The sequence below is a fragment of the Coregonus lavaretus genome, assembly GCF_964263955.1.
Source record: "Coregonus lavaretus genome assembly, chromosome: 20".
In the NCBI taxonomy this organism is placed as follows: Eukaryota; Metazoa; Chordata; class Actinopteri; order Salmoniformes; family Salmonidae; genus Coregonus; species Coregonus lavaretus.
In genome coordinates this window covers 34,904,410-34,926,524 of record NC_140007.1, presented here as the reverse complement: position 1 = coordinate 34,926,524, position 22,115 = coordinate 34,904,410, and the positions used below count along the sequence as shown (strand labels likewise).

The 22,115-nt window shown below is 42.4% G+C and overlaps 4 protein-coding genes across 4 annotated transcripts; 3 read left to right on the top strand and 1 right to left on the bottom strand.

Moving 5' to 3' along the window:
* Positions 1-4,098: 4,098 nt before the first annotated feature.
* LOC311147444 (lysophosphatidic acid receptor 6-like) lies at positions 4,099-6,837 on the top strand. Its single transcript, XM_084184140.1, has one exon. It carries the CDS (start codon positions 5,636-5,638, stop codon positions 6,596-6,598), a length of 963 nt encoding a protein of 320 aa, XP_084040266.1. The 5' UTR covers positions 4,099-5,635; the 3' UTR covers positions 6,599-6,837.
* A 1,710-nt stretch (positions 6,838-8,547) lies between these two features.
* LOC311147723 (integrator complex subunit 11) lies at positions 8,548-16,281 on the bottom strand. Its single transcript, XM_084184481.1, has 17 exons — positions 15,901-16,281; positions 15,351-15,448; positions 15,133-15,206; positions 14,739-14,967; positions 14,357-14,455; positions 14,225-14,259; positions 13,994-14,132; positions 13,837-13,901; positions 13,510-13,699; positions 12,502-12,585; positions 12,307-12,396; positions 11,984-12,146; positions 10,806-10,916; positions 10,650-10,711; positions 10,195-10,337; positions 9,835-9,964; positions 8,548-9,056 (listed from the first exon to the last, which is right to left on the bottom strand). Exons 1-17 carry the CDS (start codon positions 15,926-15,928, stop codon positions 8,985-8,987), a joined length of 1,812 nt encoding a protein of 603 aa, XP_084040607.1. The 5' UTR covers positions 15,929-16,281; the 3' UTR covers positions 8,548-8,984.
* Positions 16,282-16,307: 26 nt separating this feature from the next.
* Positions 16,308-19,274, top strand: LOC311147724 (ceramide-1-phosphate transfer protein-like). The gene is made up of 2 exons (XM_084184482.1): positions 16,308-16,616; positions 18,010-19,274. Exons 1-2 carry the CDS (start codon positions 16,489-16,491, stop codon positions 18,524-18,526), a joined length of 645 nt encoding a protein of 214 aa, XP_084040608.1. The 5' UTR covers positions 16,308-16,488; the 3' UTR covers positions 18,527-19,274.
* A 752-nt stretch (positions 19,275-20,026) lies between these two features.
* Positions 20,027-20,827, top strand: LOC311148259 (UBX domain-containing protein 10-like; the record flags this gene model as incomplete). Its single annotated transcript, XM_084185160.1, has 1 exon — positions 20,027-20,827. One exon carries the CDS (start codon positions 20,027-20,029, stop codon positions 20,825-20,827), a length of 801 nt encoding a protein of 266 aa, XP_084041286.1.
* Positions 20,828-22,115: the final 1,288 nt, after the last annotated feature.

The window sequence follows — 22,115 nt, the reverse complement described above, 5'->3', positions numbered from 1 at the left end:
TGGTGCTGTGTAAACAGCCTCTCTTTTTCTTAAAGGACTAATGACAGTCACTGTTTCGGTTTCCAACTGTGCCCTTTGAACTGTCCACCAACTGTCAAAACCGCTGCGTTCTTCTGTAGTATCCAAGTGTGCAGTAGTGTGAAGGATCAAGACACCATCGCATGCCAGATGTTTGAATACATTTGACATTTTAGTCATTTAGCAGACACTCTTATCCAGAGCGACTTACAGGAGCAATTAGGGTTAAGTGCCTTGCTCAAGGGCACATCGACAGATTTTTCACCTAGTCGGCTCGGGGATTAGAACCAGCGACCTTTCGGTTACTGGCACAACGCTCTTAACCACTAAGCTACTCTACTTTCTGGGCTCTCTTGCATAACAGAGAGAATCTCTCCAAGGATTATCACCAGGATTTCCCCTGTCGGTTCAGCATCAGTTGTAGTTTCACATTACCTCAGACAGCCAATAGAATCTAGCTAGGTGAATGCTGTCTACAACTTAATGAAGTCACTGAGGATGCTACAGATAATTAATTGAGCTGTTCTAGTGGGAGGAGCTTCCTTTGTGATAGCTAATTATTTATATCATCATAGCCCAATACATTGTACAATTATGGTTCCTTAAAGTCATTACTACAAGGATTCAGCATCCAAATACATTTGAGAAATAACCTGAGTGAGCATGTTATCAATCATGCAAATTATATTGTATTAACATCATTACATCATTTATATTTACTACAATTTCTCTAAGACGTGTCACGCCCTCTTGCTCTCTGTAGGTCAAGCTAGCATGACGCTGTACTCTTTACCCATGAAGTATGAAACCTGCCAGAGGCACTTAGCCAGCATGCTAACAGCAACTATGATTTATTCAGTGGCCCTGTTAACATTGCATACCAAGTCTCGTAAATCTTTCAGCCCAACTGCTCCCGCCATTTGTTCTCTCTGCAGTTTGTGTGTGACATGCCCACTCTGAATTGGCTACAGTAGGCAAGACAACAGAGAGCCACGCCTGAAGTCAAGGCGAACACCTACAGTCAGGGACTGAGTAACATCAGACTAAATGTTTTCATCCCAACAACTTTGGATTTGCTGGTAGTGTCTAATGTGTGAGATGAATACCATACATACGACTCTCACATTTCTTGAGTGTTGCAATTTACTGACATTACGTAGTAAGATACAGTAGGCTTAGAGTATGTACAGTGCCTTGCAAAAGTATTCATCCCCCTTGGCGTTTTTCCTATTTTGTTGCATTACAACCTGTAACTTAAATGGATTTTTATTTGGATTTCATGTAATGGACATACACAAGATAGTCCAAATTGGTGAAGGAGGGAGGTGAATAGTTACGCACGCTCACGTTCTGTTTTTTTGTCTTATTTCTTGTTTGTTTCACAATAAAACATATTTTCCATTTTCAAAGTAGTAGGCATGTTGTGTAAATCAAATGATACAAACCCCCAAAAAATCCATTTTAATTCCAGGTTGTAAGCAACAAAATAGGAAAAATGCCAAGGGGGGTGAATACTTTCGCAAGCCACTGTACAATCTATCTCTAACAAAACTGTAAACTAGTACAAAGTTAATACATGTCAAATGCCAAATAAATAAGTCAAATGTTGAAGAGTGGACCATAAATTATAAAATCACACTCCTTCAAGTACATTATACAGTATATTCACTCAATAATTTGCATTAAATATGACACTGTCAAAACATGTTGATGATGTTGAGTGACAAGTAAATGTGATGATCATTTAGCGCAGGCGAATCATTACTACTGGTTCTGTAATGTACTTCTTCAGGGTAGGTGTAATGTAGTGGCATGTCTCTTCAAATATACCTTCAAGATTCTTTTAACATTTACCTTAAAATGGATACTCATCCATATAAATGCATTGCATGGACACCTAGAAAGTAGTTTACAGTATATAGACCCAGAGAGGGAACCAGGCACTAATCACAACTCTATTGAGTCCTTTTCCGTATGTCAACCTGTGGAAAGTAGCCTATGGAAATGCAGGCTTAAATCTCTGCAGTAGTAAGAGTGTAGTAGTAAGAGTCATTAAAAGTTGGCTCCATTGTGTGTTAGTCGTGTTAGCCTGGGTAAGCTTAATTACTTAGGGAGTCTCAAACTGACAGCTAATGCCAGGCAAGCAAAGCCCCTTTGCTTCAGACAAGGTCCCTGTGCTGCGGGGGAAGCAGTTTCAAAGTCAATAGCAGTGCTGTCATTATCAATGGGCTCCTGATTATGAAGGCAAGACAACAAGAGCAGTATCCTTCTGAAGCCAAGGCTGGCTAACATTAGTCTGGGTCATAGTCAGAAGAGCTGGACCAGGTACAAAGGAAAGTACTTTCAATTTATCAAATATTCATAAGAGAGATCCGTATCAATCCCCAAGTGACAAGTCTTTGAAATGTCGTTTTTATGACATCGGAGGGTAACATTTCTTCCAAAAATAAGATGACCAGTCAGAGATAGGATGGACAAAACAAAAAAATACAAGGACATAGATACAGCATATATACGGTTGAAAGTATGATAATTCATTATATTGTACATAATGTTTCCTTATATCTGTACTCTTCCCTTCTACTTCTGAGCTAAATCAGCTCATTTCAAATGCACACAGCTCCTTTGAGAAGGAAGTACAGTATGCTGAAACACTTTCTCTAAAGTAGGCATGTCTGATTTCATGCTTGAATTGTCCTTTGAAAAACTAAAAAGTACTGTGTAGTAATTTTCAGAGAGGAAAATACAACTATTAAATGAACAGCCCATGAATAATACAAGTGAACTGCTCTGAGATGAGAATTAAGCCAATTACCCAGGAAACTGTTAACATGAGACAGCGAGTGCTTTATTGTGTAGACTCCAAGATATCAATGTAAGTGTTCTAAAAATCATTGTCTCTTGACTGTCGAGATATTCCGTTTATTTAAATTATTCTGAGAACCAATGAGGTATAAAATGGAAGGTGAATGTCTGTCTGTAGTTTGTGATGCACTTTGTTTTTGGGGGAAAGTAGGGCAAGATAAACTGCAGGCTTTACTCAGCTGCTAATCTCCACCCCCTCAATCCCAACACATACACACACATGCACGCACACACGTTGTGTCTCCACAACGATTGTCTCCTCACACCATCGGTAAATATGTATAGTTTCTGACCCTCATCTGAAAGCAGAAATTCCATATTAAACATTTCTTATGTGCGCTCAACCCGCTTTTCACACGGATTCATTATTAAACTCTCAAATATGTTACTTAGTACATAATACTAAGTGCTAAGGTGAATTGTGGTCCTCTGTAGCTCAGCTGGTAGAGCACGGCGCTTGTAACGCCAAGGTAGTGGGTTCGATCCCCGGGACCACCCATACACAAAAATGTATGCACGCATGACTAAGTCGCTTTGGATAAAAGCGTCTGCTAAATGGCATATTATATTATTATTATAATAATACACCTCTTGGTATATGAAAGAACGTATGGAGTTAACATCAAATGACCAGCTACACAAAATAATGGATGTTGTGAAAGACAGAGGGAGACTTGTGAGTTGAACAGCAGTGTTGCTAGGCGATGGCGCAGCGGAGAGGGAAAGGGGGCTGGAGGAGAGGGTGGGATGAGGGAGAGAGCTACTTCCTGATTCTATGACTCATCAGCAGTTCATTGTGACGGTGTGTGTGTGTCAGCCATCATGCTGTGTTTGGCCAGGTAGACTACAGTACATCTGGCCTGTGATGGCTGCCAGTGGCCAACTGACCCTGGCTGTGTTGATTCTCCCTGGTGGTGGTGGATGGGGTTTCCCATCTGTTCTTGTAACCAGGTCCAAAACTGTACTGTCTGAGGTTTTCAGAAATAGTCCACAACATTAACAGTATCTGATTATTCTCTTGGAACAACCCTTACAGTACAAACCAATAATGGATTTCAGTAACATTCCAGGCATCAAAGAGGATGAAAGATACATGTATTTCTGGATATTTAATGATGATGCTATACATTGTATTGTTGTGTATAATTAAGCCTAATCTTAAGAGCATAACTCTCAAAATAATGAACACAATAATTACTTTAATCTCAACATCATTCTATTTCGGATTAAATATTTTAATAAAACGATAAGCCTCAGTACATTAGCACAGCCATAATATATTTGGGATCAATATCCCTGCTCAATAATCATGCTTTAGAATTTCGTTTTACAATCTGTGGATATGGCTTGTTGCTATGATATGACCAGCAGTAAAGGCCATTTGGTTTGTGTTAAGCGCCCCCCAGCGTTGAAGAAGAGTCAAGACACCCAGAATAGCATCATAACAAATACACTGCCAAGAAAATACTCTTATTGAAAAGCCACTCTACAAGACATCTTTCTTGGCAAGAGCTCTCAAATTGACACTATCACTAAATACATAAATAAGGCTTTAGTAGTATGCCAATTTGTTGTTTATTACTTATGATTTGATGATGCACTGTCCATCTAGTTAGGCTGATCATTTCTTTCACGTATTTTATAGTGTGATGTCACACTTTATGCATGTTTCTGCATATGTACCAAGATGTTCAAATAAACCTAACATCAATTTGACAAGCTTAGCATAATTTAGTGAGGACACAACCTCCAGTGAAGTACAGTAAAGTATTAAGGATCCAATAAAATATCATTAGTAGCATGCAAGTTAAACATTTTCTCCAAGTAGAAGATTTAATAAAGTCAAGGAAAAACACATTCAGATGGTCAGTCTTAAGCTGACCTGATGACAAAGGCTTGCTTCTATGTGTTGACAGCTAGTCCTATACTGTTATAAATTGTCTTCGAATACCAACTAAAAATAACGAGGCAACTCTTTCCTTGACAGGATGGTGGGTGTCTGATACAAACCACACACTGAAGAAGAGCACAATGCATACACTGACAGTTTCCTGTGTGCCTTCACACAGCACCGAGCAGCGCCCACTAAACTACCCAGAGCTAACGAAGATATTTTCCAACCCCTGTGATGACGACAGCTCATATATGAAGGGGGAAAAACAGACAATGTGTTTGATTAGTGTTCACGTGAAGTAGCCTACTGTGTTACAATTTGTTGACTTTTTTTAAAGAGTGTTCTTCAGAAACTTTGTAAGTACTTTTTTCTTTAAACATACTATCTTTTACCAACACAGTTTACATTATTTGGTCATAGTTAAAAGAATTGTAGCCTATAGTCACAGAACAGTCATGGAGTTCATAAGCGGAAAAACATCTTGATCATTTCAATTCACTGACCAATTAAATTACCAATTCAATGAATTAATTCAATTACCATAATTGCATTTAGATAAATAAAGTGAATTCAAACAGCAATTATTTTTTATTATATTTTTTACAATGGAAGCCTCAACAATTCTGATTATATTGGCAAATTACTGCATGTGTCAAGCAAGCAGAGGATAGGATATGATAAAAGCTTGTCTGTAAAACAGCAACAGTGATATCGCATCTTTTACAGAACAGTCTGATAATATCTGACAGAACACTTTCCCCACAGGTTGCATCATTAGCAAGGGAAAGCATAAATCTATTATCCCACTGGTTCTGTCACCTACACGCTCCTTTTGATAATCAAACCAGACCTGAAACGATGAATACATCTGTTGGCGATATAACTGACAACTGTAGTACCCCAAGAGACTACCAGTTCTACCTCTTCCCAGCAGTCTACAGTCTGGTGATGGCAGTGGGCCTGCCAGGCAACGTGGGAGCCCTCTACGTGTTCATCTTCAAGACAACTCCCCGCACATCCTCTAACGTGTACGTCATTAACCTGGCAATCGCCGACACCACCTTCCTCTGCACCCTGCCCTTCAAAATCCACTACCACCGCAACAGCAACGACTGGGTATTCGGAGACGTGGCCTGCCGCATCACAGGAACACTGTTCTTCGCCAACATCTACATCAGCATCGCCTTCATGACCTGTATCTGTGTGGATCGATATGTGGCCGTCGCCTATCCTCACACTTATCTGAGGCTCCGGAACTCGCGTTGCACTGTACTGGTGAGTGTGGCAGTGTGGGTGGTGGGGGTGGCGGCTGTTCTGGCCTTCATCCTAGTGGGACCTCTGGAAAGCCAGCACCGTAGCTGCTTCGAGAACTTCTCCCGGCACGAGTGGGACAGGCGTCTGCTGCCGTATAGCTTATTCAGTCTCGTCGTCAGCTCGCTACTGCCCTCTGTGGTCATCCTGGTGTGTTACCCTCTGGTGGCGCGGCGCATCGCTCTCATCCGGACCAACACAGCCCGCGGAGCCCTGAGGGTCATCTACACCATCCTGGTTATCACCCTGATCTGCTTCCTGCCCTACCATGTGGTTCACTTCCTGCATCTGCTCCGCCGTCTAGGGGTCATCCAGCACTGTCCCTATGCAAACGCCATCTACAATGCCCGGCGGGTGACCCTGGCCCTCGTCAGCCTCAATAGCTGTCTGGATCCCCTGCTCTACTACTTCACCACCAGTCACTGTAAGTGGAGTCCCTCAAAGGCCAGGTTCAGATGGCTGTGGGCTAGGAGGACCATGGGAGTCTACACCATCAACGTGAGACCGTGAGGCTTTTGCTTAAGCGTGCTCTGACTGCTGATGAAACAAACTCTGAAGGCTCGTGGTGAAGCATTGTTTTCCTTATAGTGTACTGTAAACCACCAATTATATTGCATATATTTACACCATGTAAATATTGCGTTTACATATTCCCTTATGTTCATCACTTTAAAGGCCCAGTGCACTTAAAAACACGTGCTTTTCCTGTGATATATATATACAGTGGGGAAAAAAGTATTTGATCCCCTGCTGATTTTGTATGTTTGCCCACTGACAAAGAAATTATCAGTTTATAATTTTAATGGTAGGTTTATTCTGTCTCTCACTGTTCAAATAACAAAAAATCCAGAAAAACGCATGTCAAAAATGTTATAAATTGATTTGCATTTTAATGAGAGAAATAAGTATTTGACCCCCTCTCAATCAGAAAGATTTCTGGCTCCCAGGTGTCTTTTATACAGGTAACGAACTGAGATTAGGAGCACACTCTTAAAGGGAGTGCTCCTAATCTCAGTTTGTTACCTGTATAAAAGACACCTGTCCACAGAAGCAATCAATCAATCAGATTCCAAACTCTCCACCATGGCCAAGACCAAAGAGCTCTCCAAGGATGTCAGGGACAAGATTGTAGACCTACACAAGGCTGGAATGGGCTACAAGACCATCGTCAAGCAGCTTGGTGAGAAGGTGACAACAGTTGGTGTGTTGAACATCTGAATGATTCAGAGGAGAACTGGGTGAAAGTGTTGTGGTCAGATGAGCTCTTTGGCATCAACTCAACTCGCCGTGTTTGGAGGAGGAGGAATGCTGCCTATGACCCCAAGAACACCATCCCCACCGTCAAACATGGAGGTGGAAACATTATGCTTTGGGGGTGTTTTTCTGCTAAGGGGACAGGACAACTTCACCGCATCAAAGGGACGATGGACGGGGCCGTCAAATCTTGGGTGAGAACCTCCTTCCCTCAGCCAGGGCATTGAAAATGGGTCGTGGATGGGTATTTCAGCATGACAATGACCCAAAACACACGGCCAAGGCAACAAAGGAGTGGCTCAAGAAGAAGCACATTAAGGTCCTGGAGTGGCCTAGCCAGTCTCCAGACCTTAATCCCATAGAAAATCTGTGGAGGGAGCTGAAGGTTCAAGTTGCCAAACATCAGGCTCGAAACCTTAATGACTTGGAGAAGATCTGCAAAGACGAGCGGGACAAAATCCCTCCTGAGATGTGTGCAAACCTGGTGGCCAACTACAAGAAACATCTGACCTCTGTTATTGTCAACAAGGGTTTTGCCACCAAGTACTAAGTCATGTTTTGCAGAGGGGTCAAATACTTATTTCCCTCATTAAATTGCAAATCAATTTATAACATTTTTGACATGCGTTTTTTTTCTGGATTTTTGCTGTTGTTATTCTGTCTCTCACTGTTCAAATAAACCTACCATTAAGATTATAGACTGATCATGTCTTTGTCAGTGGGCAAACGTACAAAATCAGCAGGGGATCAAATACTTTTTTCCCCTTACTGTGTATATATATATAGCTATATATATATAGCTATATATATATATATATATATATATATATATATATATATATATATATATATATATATATATATATATATATATATATATATATATATATATATATATATATATATATATATATATATATATCCGCACTATGAGGTTAGAATAATACTGTGAAATTGTGAAAATATTGATGCCGCTTTAGTGTAAGAGCTGTTTGAATAGACCACCTGAAATTTCAGCCTGTTTTAGTGGGATGGAGTTTTGGCCTGCCTGGTGACATCACAAGCTAATAGACTAATATGAGAGTTCTAAACCTCTCTGCCAATAACCGCTAGTTTTCAGATGTTCCTTCACCCACTCAGACAGTCCTAGCAAAATAATTGCTTGAAAAATTGCTCTTTGCTAAGAAGCTATTTTTGTTTCTTTTCGACCATTTTAATTGAAAACAAAATCACAGGAAGGTCATTCATTATTACCCAGAAATTATTTTGATATCGAGATAAAAACAGCTACATTGGACCTTTAAGAACTCACATAATGACAATGCAATTACTTGATTGTTGAGTATTAACAATGTAGTGACTTGGATTATATCAATATAAATAGAGTTCTGTGACACTTATTTCTTATAAAAAGATGCATTCAAATCAGCTTTGTACAACATCGAGACTAACCTTTACAGTAAGCTACACTTAACATTGGGATGATTTACATTTTAGTCATTTAGCAGACACCCGTATCCAGAGCGGTTAAGTGCCTTGCTCAAGGGCACAAAGATTTTTCACCTACTCGGCTCAAGGATTCAAACCAGTGACCTTTCGATTACTGGCCCAACGCTCAGCTACCTGCCACCGATATGAACTGTCACATTGAAGACAGTCCTGATGGAAGTCCTTTCTTCAGCAGAGTAGACAGAAAGCTCCCCAGATCTTCATCCTACAAATAACAAGGCCGACATCATTTGTATTGAAATAAACATCGGCTAAATGGATGGTGCAATTTGACTCAAGTAAATCTACAGGGGTATCTATAGGGTGTGTTTATTTTGATCAAATCATTGACGTTTTAGATATTGTTGATATCTAAAAAGGTGTAGAGATTTGAGAAAGAACATGGCTTGTGGTCGCTACATGCTCCTCTAATTAGACTTACTTGACTCCATCGCTAGCTGGTGGTTTTCGTTACCTATTTTTTATTTTTAGTCATTTAGCAGACGCTCTTATCCAGAGCGACTTACAGGAGCAATTAGGGTTAAGTGCCTTGCTCAAGGGCACATAGACCGATTTTTCACCTAGTCGGCTCGGTTACTGGCACAACGCTCTTAACCACTAAGCTACCTGCCGCCCCGATATGGTGACTGTGACTCGTGCCACACAGTATAGAAACACATCCACAGGCCCTCCAAGGTTATGGGCTGCACAATACATTGCACCCTAATGTGTATAGTGTTACATACTGTAGTTCAGATCGGACCGTAAAGTCACTCCACAGCTTGAAATGCCTCCACTCATCGCTGAATTGCTAGCTTTTCAGTGGCACAACTGGCTAGTACGTTGTCGAACGGTCAGTCACGTGTGTTTTCGAGGCAGAGGACCCTAGTTCGAGCCGTTGTACGGACAGTGAACCCAGACAGGGAGGACGCTATACTGCTAAGCAGACACACGGTGGTCCATCACAATAGCTCATACTCATTTTCAACAGCCATCCTCCTTACCTGGTAGCTCCAGGAGAGCAGCAGCACCTTGGTGTTGGGCTCTTCAGCTGAGGAGGACACCTTGATCACAATGGACTCCACCATGACGGTCCCATCTGGGAGGTGCTGGATGGTATAACCTTTCAGCACACTAGAACAGAGACAACACAGAGAGAGAGGAGAAATAATCATTCATATTATTATATGAAGGTGTGTTAGTGGATCAGACCTGAGTACTGACTGTACCCTCTTTTTGTGAATAAAAATGTTATGTTGTGGCAGAAGACAAAACAAACTATGTGCCTTTTAATGCCCAAGCTTTGACCAAATAAGAACTTGAAAACAAACACAATAAAAATGGTCAACTCGGTCTTACTGTACCTCTTGAGGTGTGTGTAGATTCTGCTAAGAGTGTCAGGGTCACTGTGTGGGTCCTGGAGCTGTACTCGGCAGGTGAAGCGGAGCTGGTGCTCGTTGAGGCCCAACTCCTTGAGTGCCTGCTCTGGAGAGACAAGCCGAAGACTCTACACCCAGGGGGAACACAGGGGGGAGGGGAGAGAGGGGAACACAGGATGGAAGAGAGAGGGGAACGAGAGGGGAACACGGGGGGGGGGGGGGAGAGAGGGGAACACGGGGGGGAGAGAGAGGGGAACACGGGGGGGAGAGAGAGGGGAACACAGGGCAACAAGAGGTCACTCACAAGGCAAGGCAGAGAATAAAACACCTTGAATTATTAACATATCTGAATTAGCTAGGCAAGGCCATAGTAAAGTTTTCTATCATAAACAATAGAGAAATCAGTGTATGAACGGCAGTTGGTGGAATTCAGAACTTACATTATCCTTCATGATCAGGGTCCCGTGCATGGTACGAGGCTTCTTCGGGTCAGGTAAGGGGCCTGTGGAGCGTAGCAGTCAAACAGTGAATAACACACACACATCAACTGGGAGAGTGAGATAGATTGAGATTGACTAAAATGTACTGAACAATACCTCCAAGGGCCATCTCCCTCTTGAGCAGGTTGAGTGAGATGTCCACTGGGACACTGGGGTTGGTGATCACAGTAGTCGTCTCACCGTTGGCTGGCATGAAGCAGTTGATGGCTGTCATTCGCAAAGAAAGACGAATGAGGCATAATACCAGAGCTGTGTTCAGTAGGGTGAAAACGTTTTTAAATGGCGTGAAAACGAGGGAGGTTGAACATGAACTTGTCCAATAAGAAGACAGATTTTTTGTTTTCTGTTGCAAAACATTTTGCTACACTGTGCCCTACTGAACACTACCCAGTGCTCCTGACAAGATCCTCAAACATATGTGGCACATACTGCAAATCTACACTGAACAAAAATATATAACGCAACATGTTAAGTGTTGGTCCCATGTTTCATGAGCTGAAATAAAAGATCACAGAAATGTTCCATATTCACAAAAAGCTTATTTCTTTCCAATTTTGTGCACAAATTTGTTTACATTCCTGTTAGTGAGCATTTCTCCTTTGCCAATATAATCCATCCACCTGACAGGTGTGGCATATCAAGAAGCTGATTAACAGCATGATCATTACACAGGTGCAACTTGTGCTGGGGATAATAAAATGGCACTAAAATGTGCAGTTTTGTCACATAACACAATGCCACAGATGTTTCAAGTTGAGGGAGCGTGCAATTGGCATGCTGACTGCAGGAATTTCCAACAGAGCTGTTACCAGAGAACTGAATGTTAATTTCTCTACCATATGCCACCTCCAACATTGTTTTAGAAAATGTGGCAATACATCCAACCGGCCTCACAACCGCAGACCACGTGTAACCACGCCAGCCCAGGACCTCCACATCCGGATTATTCACCTGCGGGGGTGCTGAGGAATATTTATGTCTGCAATAAAGCCCTTTTGTGGGTTAAAACTCATTCTGATTGGCTGGGCCTGGCTCCCCAGTGGGTGGGCCTATGCCCTCCCAGGCCAACCCATGGCTGCGCCCATTGCCCAGTCATGTGAAATCCATAAATTAGGGCCTAATGAATTTCCTTCTATGAACTGTAACTCAGTCAAATATTGGAAATTGTTGCATGTTGTGTTTATATTTTTTTCAGTATACAATATATCCTTCTCTCTGAAGCCCTAACATTCTTGAAGCAGATAGTATTACAAGGACATCCAGGTGTCACTCACTGAACTCCTGCTCGATCTTGTCCTTGAGGAACTCCATCTTCTTGGCCTCTCCGTGCACCAGCAGCATGTTGCGAGGCTCTGCCATGCGGATGAGCTGCATGATGCCCTTAGCGTCTGCATGGGCGCTGAACGACATGTACTCCACCTGCAGCTTCACCTCCAACTGCAGGGGTCACAGAGGGCAAAGGTCAAGGGTCAGCAGACAAACCTCAACAGGCTGGCTCACTGCTCTTAATTTCAGTTTATCCATTTGATATCTATTACTGCAGTAAAATCATGATTATACATCAAGTTAAATACAATCAAATACTATCTTGCATTACCGTTTGTCTATTCTCCATCTCCAGTTTCTTTTGACCATTCAGGATCTTGTGTCCGATGGTGCCTTGCACACAATACCCAGGCATGATGATCTGATTAACAGAAAATGAAAAGTAGAATTGATTTTCTCCCCAACTTCACAAAAACCCATGTATTTACTTCCGCTCCGTAACTGACATATCTCAAATGGGACTTACCATATTCTTCTCGTTGCCAGCCCACTTCTTGAATATCTGTAGAGACTGACCAGCATGCAGCATTCCTGGGGTGGCAAACACCACCTGAAGGGAACACATAACATTTCAGTAGTGTTATTTCAACAATGTCCTTCATAAAAACTATACAAATTAAGAAAGTCGCACGCGCTACACTGAGTGTACAAGAAATTAGGAACACTTTCCTAATATTGAGTTGCACCCCCTTTTGCTTTTCGTCGGGGCATGGGACTCTACAAGGTGTCGAAAGCGTTCCCCAGGGATGCTGGCCCCATGTCGACTCCAATGCTTCCCACAGTTGTGTCAAGTTGGCTGGATGTCCTTTGGGTGGTGGACCATTCTTGATACACATGGGAAACTGTTGAGTGTGAAAAACACAGCAGCGTTGCAGTTCTTGACACACTCAAACCGGTGCGCCTGGCACCTACTACCATACCCCATTCAAAGGCACTTTAATCTTTTGTCTTTCCCATTCACCCTCTGAATGGCACACACACAATTCATGTCTCAATTGTCTCAAAAAATTATTTAACCTGTCTTCTTCCCTTCATCTACACTGATTGAAGTGGATTTAACAGGTGACATCAATAAGGGATCATAGCTTTCACCTGGATACACCTGGTCAGTCTGTCATGGAAAGAGCAGGTGTTCCTAATGTTTTGTGCACTCAGTGTATATGCTCCCAACAATTTAATTGTTTGGAGAATATAGTGTGCTCTTGATTTTTATGTAGTTTACTCTCCGTTAGTCAGCACCTTTACAAACATTTTTGGGTGTGCGTCAGCTCATGCTTTTTAACTTTTTAGACAACGGGTCCACAGTGACTATGTAGAAAATTCACCGGGGTAAGAAGAATAGTATCTATAATGGACAAATCATTGGACTTGTCTGTATCTAAAGCATATCAATGCCTAAACATTCATTAAAATGTTGCAACTGTAAACAAGGTTATAGTATTAGCATGCAAATATGATGGTGATGTTTCTCCACCATTGGTCCAGGGTTGTCTGCGTAGGAGCGATCAAAGGCCTTGATGTGTTTGAACTCAAACATGTTTCTCTGTACAAAGGTTTTCCTGATTTTCTGATTGGTCCAGGTGATGAAGAGTTTGTAGTAGTGATTCGCTTTCTCTGTGAGCCCTGTGGAGAAGTAGATGGGGGCCTTCATGTTCATCCGCTCCCTGTGGAAGGAGAGGAGAGGCTTTTACATCATTCCCTGATTGCTTATCCAGTCATCAAGACACAAAATGAACGTCATCTTAACAAAAGAACACTAGCTAGACCAATGCTAATTGAACTTGGAATCGAAAAACCTTACCAGAATGTTTCCAATAGAATGCACAGTTCCTGAGCTCTACCCAGGGCAAAGACCGGAATCAGAACCTGAGAGCACAACATTTAATCCATTAGGACACGAGTACTGGAGAGACCGAATGAGCTATATGGACAGAAAAAACCTGTGTGGTGGCCCTTACCTTCCCTCCTCTCTCCACTGTCTCGTGTACTTTCTTCAGGAAGTCCCTCTCCCTGCACCTCTTGGAGTCACGGATGGTGGTGGCGTAGGTGGACTCTGAGATGAGGATGTCTGGCCGACACTTATCGATCCACGCAGCCCTATGACAACAAAATGAAAATGGTTTATTATAGAACACATAGGCATTGATCTAAATCATGTTACATGAAACACAAAATAAATCACTACTTACCCTAAATGTCTGTCTGGCGTCATGTTATAGTCACCCTGCAAAAGCCAGTAAGGATAAGTTACTTCAAAGAAATCACATGATTCATGCATTGATCAATAATAAGCCCAGTTCTCTTAATAGGCTAATACTCACAGTGTAGACCACTGACTCTGATCCTACTTTGATCTGCACCATAGCAGCTCCCAGGACATGGCCTGCATAGTAAGCTTTGATCTCCAGCTCATCGTCCACCTTAGAAACCATGACAGAATCAACTCAATACATCATTCCATACACCAATACTACCTCCAAATGTGGTTCCTCGGCCATCACGGAGAACGTAATGCATTATATGTTATACCCTTGGAGTAGCCTGGTTCCAGGTCTGTTTGTTCTGTCTTGCCAACTGCTATGATCATTGTCATACCAAACAATGACCATGGGAGTTGGCAAGACTGCACAAATAGATATGGAACAAGGCTACACTTGGAGTACTTCTAAGACCTGTTAAAAGGTACATATCAGGACTGTATACCTGGACAGTCTGGTGGAGGTTCAAAGGGACTACTTTCTTCATGCAGTCCTTGATCATCTGGGATGTGAAGAAGTTGGTTTCGCCCTTCTTGTCCACAGTGATCTTCCTGAAGTCCTCCAGCAGGATGGGGCAGATGGCCTTGGTGGGGTGGGTCATGTAGATGGGGCCATCATAGCCCACCATCTCACTCATGTACGGCAGAGCACCACAGTGGTCCAAGTGGAAATGACTAGGAGATTTAGTGTGAGTAATCAGTTAAAATATAGAAGATAAAAGACAGAATGCCTTTTAGCGGGAGAAAGCTCTTTCTCTTTGTGTTGAGTCTGATAAGGTTGTTTCTCTTGCTGAAGAGTAGCACCTAGATATAGCTAAGTGCCATATAAAGACCACAAACCTGATAATTACACAGTCCAAGAATTCTGTCAGGCGTCCTTGTTGTGTTATGTAAGAGAAATCTGGGAATCTTCTCTGAAAAGACAACAATGTCACAATAATGGAACATCAAAAGGAACCTAAAGTGTATTTGAATGGCAGAATGGGACTGTCAAATTGAGATTCGTGGATCTACTGACATAGAATTACATATAGTTAGCACCCTGTGGATCTACTTACATCATCATTGAAGCCCATGTGCATCCCACAGTCAAGCATAATGTTTTTGCCCCCAATGGAGACAAGAATGCAGCTACGGCCAACATCTTGTCCAGCACCTGAGCGGGAACAAAAGGATGAGATACACAAATGAACATCTCATCCATGCTGACTTCACAACATGTCGCTTAGCTGACCTTCAAGCTTAGAAGTTCTTCATGTATAACAAGTGGCGCAGCGGCCTAAGGCACTGCATCTCAGTGCTTGAGGCGTCACTACAGACCCCCTGGTTCGATTCCAGGCTGTATCACAACCGGCCGTGATTGGGAGTCCCATAGGGCAACGCACAATTGGCCCAGCGTCGTCCGGGTTTTGCCGGTGTAGGCCGTCATTGTAAATAACAATTTGTTCTTAACTGACTTGCCTAGTTAAATAAAAAAATAAAAAATAAAAAAAGTCGTACCACCATAGATCTGCTCTAAGAGATGCATGCGCAACAAAGTGCTCAAAAGTAATATATTTCGTGTTTGGGAGAAATGTCAGCCTGTGCATGCAAAAATGTGATACTTACCCAGTGGTGTCACTTTTATCTCAGGCATCCTGGCTGGGTATTCAAACTAAATGTGGTCGATAAAGTAGCTACCTAGCTATCTAAAGTTAGCTAACTTTACTAGATAGTTCAAGTAGCTACTAGCTAGCTAGCTAGCTAGCTAGCTAGAAATTAAAGCCTAGACGTGCCAACTAGGTGACACTAGCGGCTAAATTGTGGTGGATAAAGCCTCCGTAAATTAAAAAAAAAAAAGATTTAGCTCGCTGGATAAATGGCTGCTAGAAGCTGTTTTGTTTTTGAACGATGGGATAGCAGTGTGTGTTTCTGCTAGTGCTACTAGTGACTGTTCTTCTACTGTTTTACAACGCACTTCACGCGCCATTATCGACCCTCTTTGGAACTGCAGTTCTCACGAGCTTCGGACCTGCACAGACATGCGCACCGTGGTTTGGTGTTTCTGGACGGGATTATCAGAATGCATAATTTTGTTAGAAGATTGTTATTATGATCGGTTATCAAATATGATCACAGGTTAAATAGAACCCAGTCAAGCATCTAACATCGCTACTGTCAATTATTGATCCTTTTTAGTCGTACTTCCGGTTAGCCATGGCTGTAGCGTTGGAGGATCTGAAATTCACTTTACAAGAGGTTCTTGACACTTTTAAGTCATGCCTCTCTGAACACAAAGAAGTATTCCTTGAACAATATGTAGCAGGGTGGCGTGGTCTCGTAAGGTAAGTTTAAATGCTACAGTAAACCTAGATGCTCAGGTAATTACTGGTAGCTGGTAAACTACCTGACCTCCAGGACATCTAACGTTACAGCACCCGGTGTCACAGCAATGCAAGAAGATCATCAAGGAGGACCTTGGCCACCCGAACCATGGCCTTTTCACCCCGCTACCATTTATAAGGCGGAGACAGTACAGGTGCATCAAAGCTGGGACCGAGAGACTGATAAACAGCTTCTATCTCCATGCCATCAGACTGTTAAACAGTCACCACTAGCCGGTCTGCGCCCAGTACCCTGCCCTGAACCTTAGACACTGTCACTAACCGCCTACCACCCGGTACTTTACCCTGCACCTAAGAGACTGCTGCTGCCCTATGTACCTAGAGTCATTGAACACTGCTCACTTTAGTAATGTTTACATGCTGTATTCTAGTCATGGCTCATCCTATATAACTACTGCTATACACACCTTTCTATTCACGTTTTGTCTATACTGTCTATTCACATACATATATATTTATAGTCCGGAAGCTAATTTCCTGCAATTCTATCAATTTTTCCATGGGGTTTTGTACTGTGTATTTAAATACTGTATTCTCGACATAGCTCATTCTAATATTTCTGATACTCTTGCATTTTAGTTACACTGTTTATACACACCACATATTTATTTATATACTGGATTCTTGACATAGCTCACTGCTGTACATATCATTCTTAGTATATATTGTGTAAATTAATCTGGTGTATATACTGTACGTATAGATTGCATTTGGATTACTGTTGTAGTGCTATTTGGGTTGTTAATTGGAGTCGTTCTGACATTTCTTGATTTCTTGTTTTTTTAGTTAGTTTTTTTCTTTTTTCTTTTTTACATTTTACTGCATCGCTAGGAGCTAGTAACATAAGCATTTTGCTGCACCTGCTATAACATCTGCTAAATTGTGTACGCGACCAATAAACTTTGATTTGAACACTTCCCGTTTCATTTATACAGTTTTTCACACTGTTTATTCATATAATCCTACTTTATTCTCACATAGCACATTGTAATATACTGTACTACTGTACATTGTATTTTTGTTACACTGTTTATACACACAAACTTTAATTTGATTTGGCCTTGGGCTAATGTAAACAAATCCTTGAGTTTGGCATAGTTGGCAAGCCATACTAATCAGTTTATGCACATAATCTAGTTAGGTATTCTTTAAAAAAAGTCATAGTTTAGCTCAATTTAAATTATTCTGGTTGTCTCAATATAAAGCTATTTAGCATAATGAAATATTTGAAGACTCTTGGGTTGGGTAGGCTTATATAAGAATGCATCATGGTAGTCCAATATAATGGCTTTTATGTGTCTGATTAAAATGTGCTGTTGTCCATTATTTCCAGATTCATGAACTGCCTGGGGAGTGTGTTTTCCTTCATCTCCAAGGATGCCGTCAACAAGAGCCTGGTCAACCATCTGAACGGTGAGAACGGGGCCCACTACGTCACCGTCCAGTCTATGGTCAAATATGAACTGGACAACCAACTGGTGGACCTGACCAAGAGAGGCAGTTTCCCAGAGTCCGGCTGCCGCACCCTCCTAAGGCTGCACCGTGCCCTACGCTGGCTGGAGCTCTTCCTGGAGAGGCTACGAACCAGCACTGAGGACAGCAAGACCACGGTCATGTGCTCTGAGGCCTATAATGAGTCCCTCTCCCAACACCATGCATGGATCATCCGCAAGGCTGCCGGCACAGCGTTCTGGGCTCTCCCAGGGCGTGCTACGTTCTTTGATGTGATGAATGTAGGGAGCCCAGAACAGGTGGTGGCCATTCTAGGGGATGCCCTGCCTCTCATCTCTGAGGTATACCAAGTGACAGAGGACCTCTATGCCCAGAACAACATACTGGAGTTGCCCTAGTAGGCTGGAAGTACTGTAGTAGTAGCCTGGTGGTCCCAGATCTGTTTGTGTCTTACCAACTCCAATGGAATTGTTCATAGGAGTTGGTAAGACTGCATAAACCGATCTGGGACCACCAAGCTACTGTAGGCCTAGTAGTCCAACCAGCACATTCATGCTGGCAAGCCATGCTGCTCCGGATCTTTTCTTGGTGACCATTTCTGGGGAGGGGATTATTACTGAATATAATATGTACATTACATTACATTATGATATAATAAGACAGCATTACCCATAGGTTTCTTTCTAAATGTAATTCTATGGCTTCCAGTGCTATTTTTGTTCAACACACATTTCTGCATTACATTTTCTCCTTAATGTGCATCATAGTTTGCATCATAGTTTTTATCTCTCAAAGTAGGTTTTGTATTGTGGGAACAGTATGATATATCATTGCAAATGCACTAGCAGATTTAAAGGTTGTCTGTCTTGTCAAATCTCAAGATATACATTTTATTGTTTTGAAATATAAACCTGTTATTTTACAGTTTAATTTTTTTTCTGTTGACTATGAATTAAGTAATACATTATACACTGTGATGTGATAGGCCTAAGCTATATTGTCTTTGTTCTATTTCTGCAACGATTTATGTATCTCTATCATTTTGTCGTGATGTTATATAACCTAAGATTGAAGATGGAAATTAGTGTTAAATCTGGTGTAGTGTTTCAATTACAGTTCTTGCATAAACATCTCTGTCTGGACTGGAGGCAGTTGTGATAGAAATGGAATGGATGCTGCTGATGCTGCATGCTCCTTGTCTTGCACCAGGGGGCACCTGTTGATGTGCGAGCGTGCGAGGCGAGCAGCGTTGTCAAGGTAACGATAGCTGTGTTGATAACTTGAGTGACGCTCCCTGCTGAAAAAGCCTCAAAACTTCCCGCTGGAGTGTTGACAAACAAAAGCGAGACTGATCTATCAGCTAAAATGCCAGGTATGCTGCAGATATGTTTCCTATTATTCTTATCTTGCACTGTTATGTTATTCTAGAGGCAGGTATGTCCCCTCTTTGTCACCTACTTGGATCTGACAGCTTAGCTAGCTAGCTAACACTAGCCAATTTGCTAGCTACTGTAACTGGTCAACAAGGAAATCAAATGCAACAAATGTTCTGTCACAGGCATGTCAAGATGATTAGCTAGCTCAGCTTGCAAGCTGGCCAGTGCTCTCAAAAGTGGTTGCCAGTCTCCTCCTGAACAGCTACCGGGCATGAAGGCTTTTGCTCCAACCCTGATGAGCAGACGTAAAGTTAGCTAGCTAGCCATGTTTTTTTCACCAGTGATGGAACAAAAGCCGGCACACCCAGTGGCTCTCTGCAAGAATGCAATCACAGTGACTATGATGAGACAGAGAAATAATGTATCAGAATAACTATTCAATTTATATTCAGTTTTCTCTTGACTATCTCACATCTTTCAGAGTTGAGTCGCATCTAAACCATTCTACTGCTGTGGAGAAGAATGCATTTGACCAGGCCAAAGTCCTCGAAAGGGCGTAGTCGAGCCAGCCTGAGCCACACTCCAAACGTGGACGTGGCTGCCAGCTTCCACGACACACCACTGATCCCCAAGCCTCCTTCAATGGGCTACAACAGGTCAGACCGCTATCAATCCCTCCACAGGCAGAACAGCCAGCTGAGTGTGGACGAAGTCTCAGACTACCTAGATAATGTTCCTGAGGTACCTTCTCTTCCCTTCCCTTGGAACAAATACAAGCCCCTCCCCTCAATTGAGAAGAAGGCATCAGAGGAGGGTGTCTCTTTGAGGAGCATGGAGGAGAAGACATCCAAGCTCAGTCTATCCGACAACCAGCTGTCCTCAGTGAGGACCCGAGCAGCATCCCAGAGCAACCTGGAGATAGGCAGCGTGTCAGAGGTACTTTGCAAGGTCTGCACCACCCCCAACCCTCTGGACCTCAGTGTGATGGCCACAACCCCAGAGACCAAAAGCCCACCAGTATTCCCCCCTGGCACTCCCGATCCCAGGAGTTTACTCCTTGCCATCCGAGCCCCGTGTGGGAGGAGGTTTGAGCACCACTACCTACCCAAAGACACCCTGCTGATGGTGCTAGCCAGTGCAGAGGCCAGATATGGGACCAGATATGAGCATGGTTACATTGAGACCGTGGATGGTTACATCGAGACCGGTGTGGATAGACCCCTCCGCAGGACATTCACAGACCTGAACATGACTTTGGCCCAATGTGGCATCTTGAATAGATCAGTACTGTGCATCTTTCAGGAGGACATGGACTCTGCCTAAGCTCAGATGGATGACAGAATAACAAACGACATGAACGTTTTTATCTGACAAATATACACTGAGTATACAAATATTAGGAACACCTTCGAAAGCGTTCCACAGGGATACTGGCCTATGTTGACTCCAATTCTTCCCACAGTTTTCAAGTTGGCTGGATGACCTTTGGGTGGTGGGCCATTCTTGATACATACAGGAAACTGTTGAGTGTGAAAAACCCAGCAGCATTGCAGTTCTTGACACAAACCGGTGCGCCTGGCACCTACTACCATACCCCGTTCAAAGGCACTTACATTTTTTTGTCTTGCCCATTCACCCTCTGAATGGCACATAAACAATCCATGTCTCAAGGCTTACAAATCTTTTGTTAACTTCTCCTTCCCTTCATCTACACTGATTGAAGTGGATTTAACAAGTGACATCAATAAGGGATCATAGCTTTCACCTGGCCAGTCATGGAAAGAGTAGGTGTTCTTAATGTTTTGTATACTATATATATATATATATATATATATATATATATATATATATATATATATATACACACACACACACACAGTACCAGTCAAAAGTTTGGACACACCTGCTCATTCCAGGGTTTTTCTTTATTTTTACTATTTTCTATATTGTAGAATAATAGTGAAGACATCAAAACTATGAAATAACACATGGAATAATGTAGTAACCAAAAAAGTGTTAAACAAATCAAAATATATTTTATATTTGAGATTCTTCAAAGTAGCCACCCTTTGCCTTGATGGCAGCGTTGCACACTCTTGGCATTCTCTCAACCAGCTTCACCTGGAATGCTTTTCCAACAGTCTTGAAGGAGTTCCCACATATGCTGAGCACTTGTTGGCTGCTTTTCCTTCACTCTGCGGTCCAACTCATCCCAAACCATCTCAATTGGGTTGAGGTCGGGTGATTGTGGAGGCCATGTCATCTGATGCAGCACTCCATCACTCTCCTTCTTGGTCAAATAGCCCTTACACAGCCTGGAGGTGTGTTGGGTCATTGTCCTGTTGAAAAACAAATGATAATCCCACTAAGCGCAAACCAGATGGGATGGCGTATCACTGCAGAATGCTGTGGTAGCCATGCTGGTTAAATTCTAAATAAATCACTGACAGTGTCACCAGCAAAGCACCATCACATCTCCTCCTCCATGCTTCACGGTGGGAACCACACATGCAGAGATCATCCGTCTCACAAAGGCACAGCGGTTGGAACCAAAAATCTCACATTTGTACTCATCAGACCAAAGGACAGATTTCCACCAGTCTAATGTCCA

Coding starts and splice junctions, on each gene's coding strand:
- LOC311147724 (XM_084184482.1), top strand. CDS start 16,489: ATGGCTGTAGCGTTGGAGGATCTGAAATTCACTTTACAAGAGGTTCTT. Junction 16,617..18,009: donor GGGTGGCGTGGTCTCGTAAG/GTAAGTTTAAAT, acceptor CATTATTTCCAG/ATTCATGAACTGCCTGGGGA.
- LOC311147444 (XM_084184140.1), top strand. CDS start 5,636: ATGAATACATCTGTTGGCGATATAACTGACAACTGTAGTACCCCAAGA.
- LOC311147723 (XM_084184481.1), bottom strand. CDS start 15,928: ATGCCTGAGATAAAAGTGACACCACTGG. Junction 13,700..13,836: donor ATTCTATTGGAAACATTCTG/GTAAGGTTTTTC, acceptor CTCCTTCCACAG/GGAGCGGATGAACATGAAGG. Junction 12,586..13,509: donor CAGACAACCCTGGACCAATG/GTGGAGAAACAT, acceptor TGTTCCCTTCAG/GTGGTGTTTGCCACCCCAGG.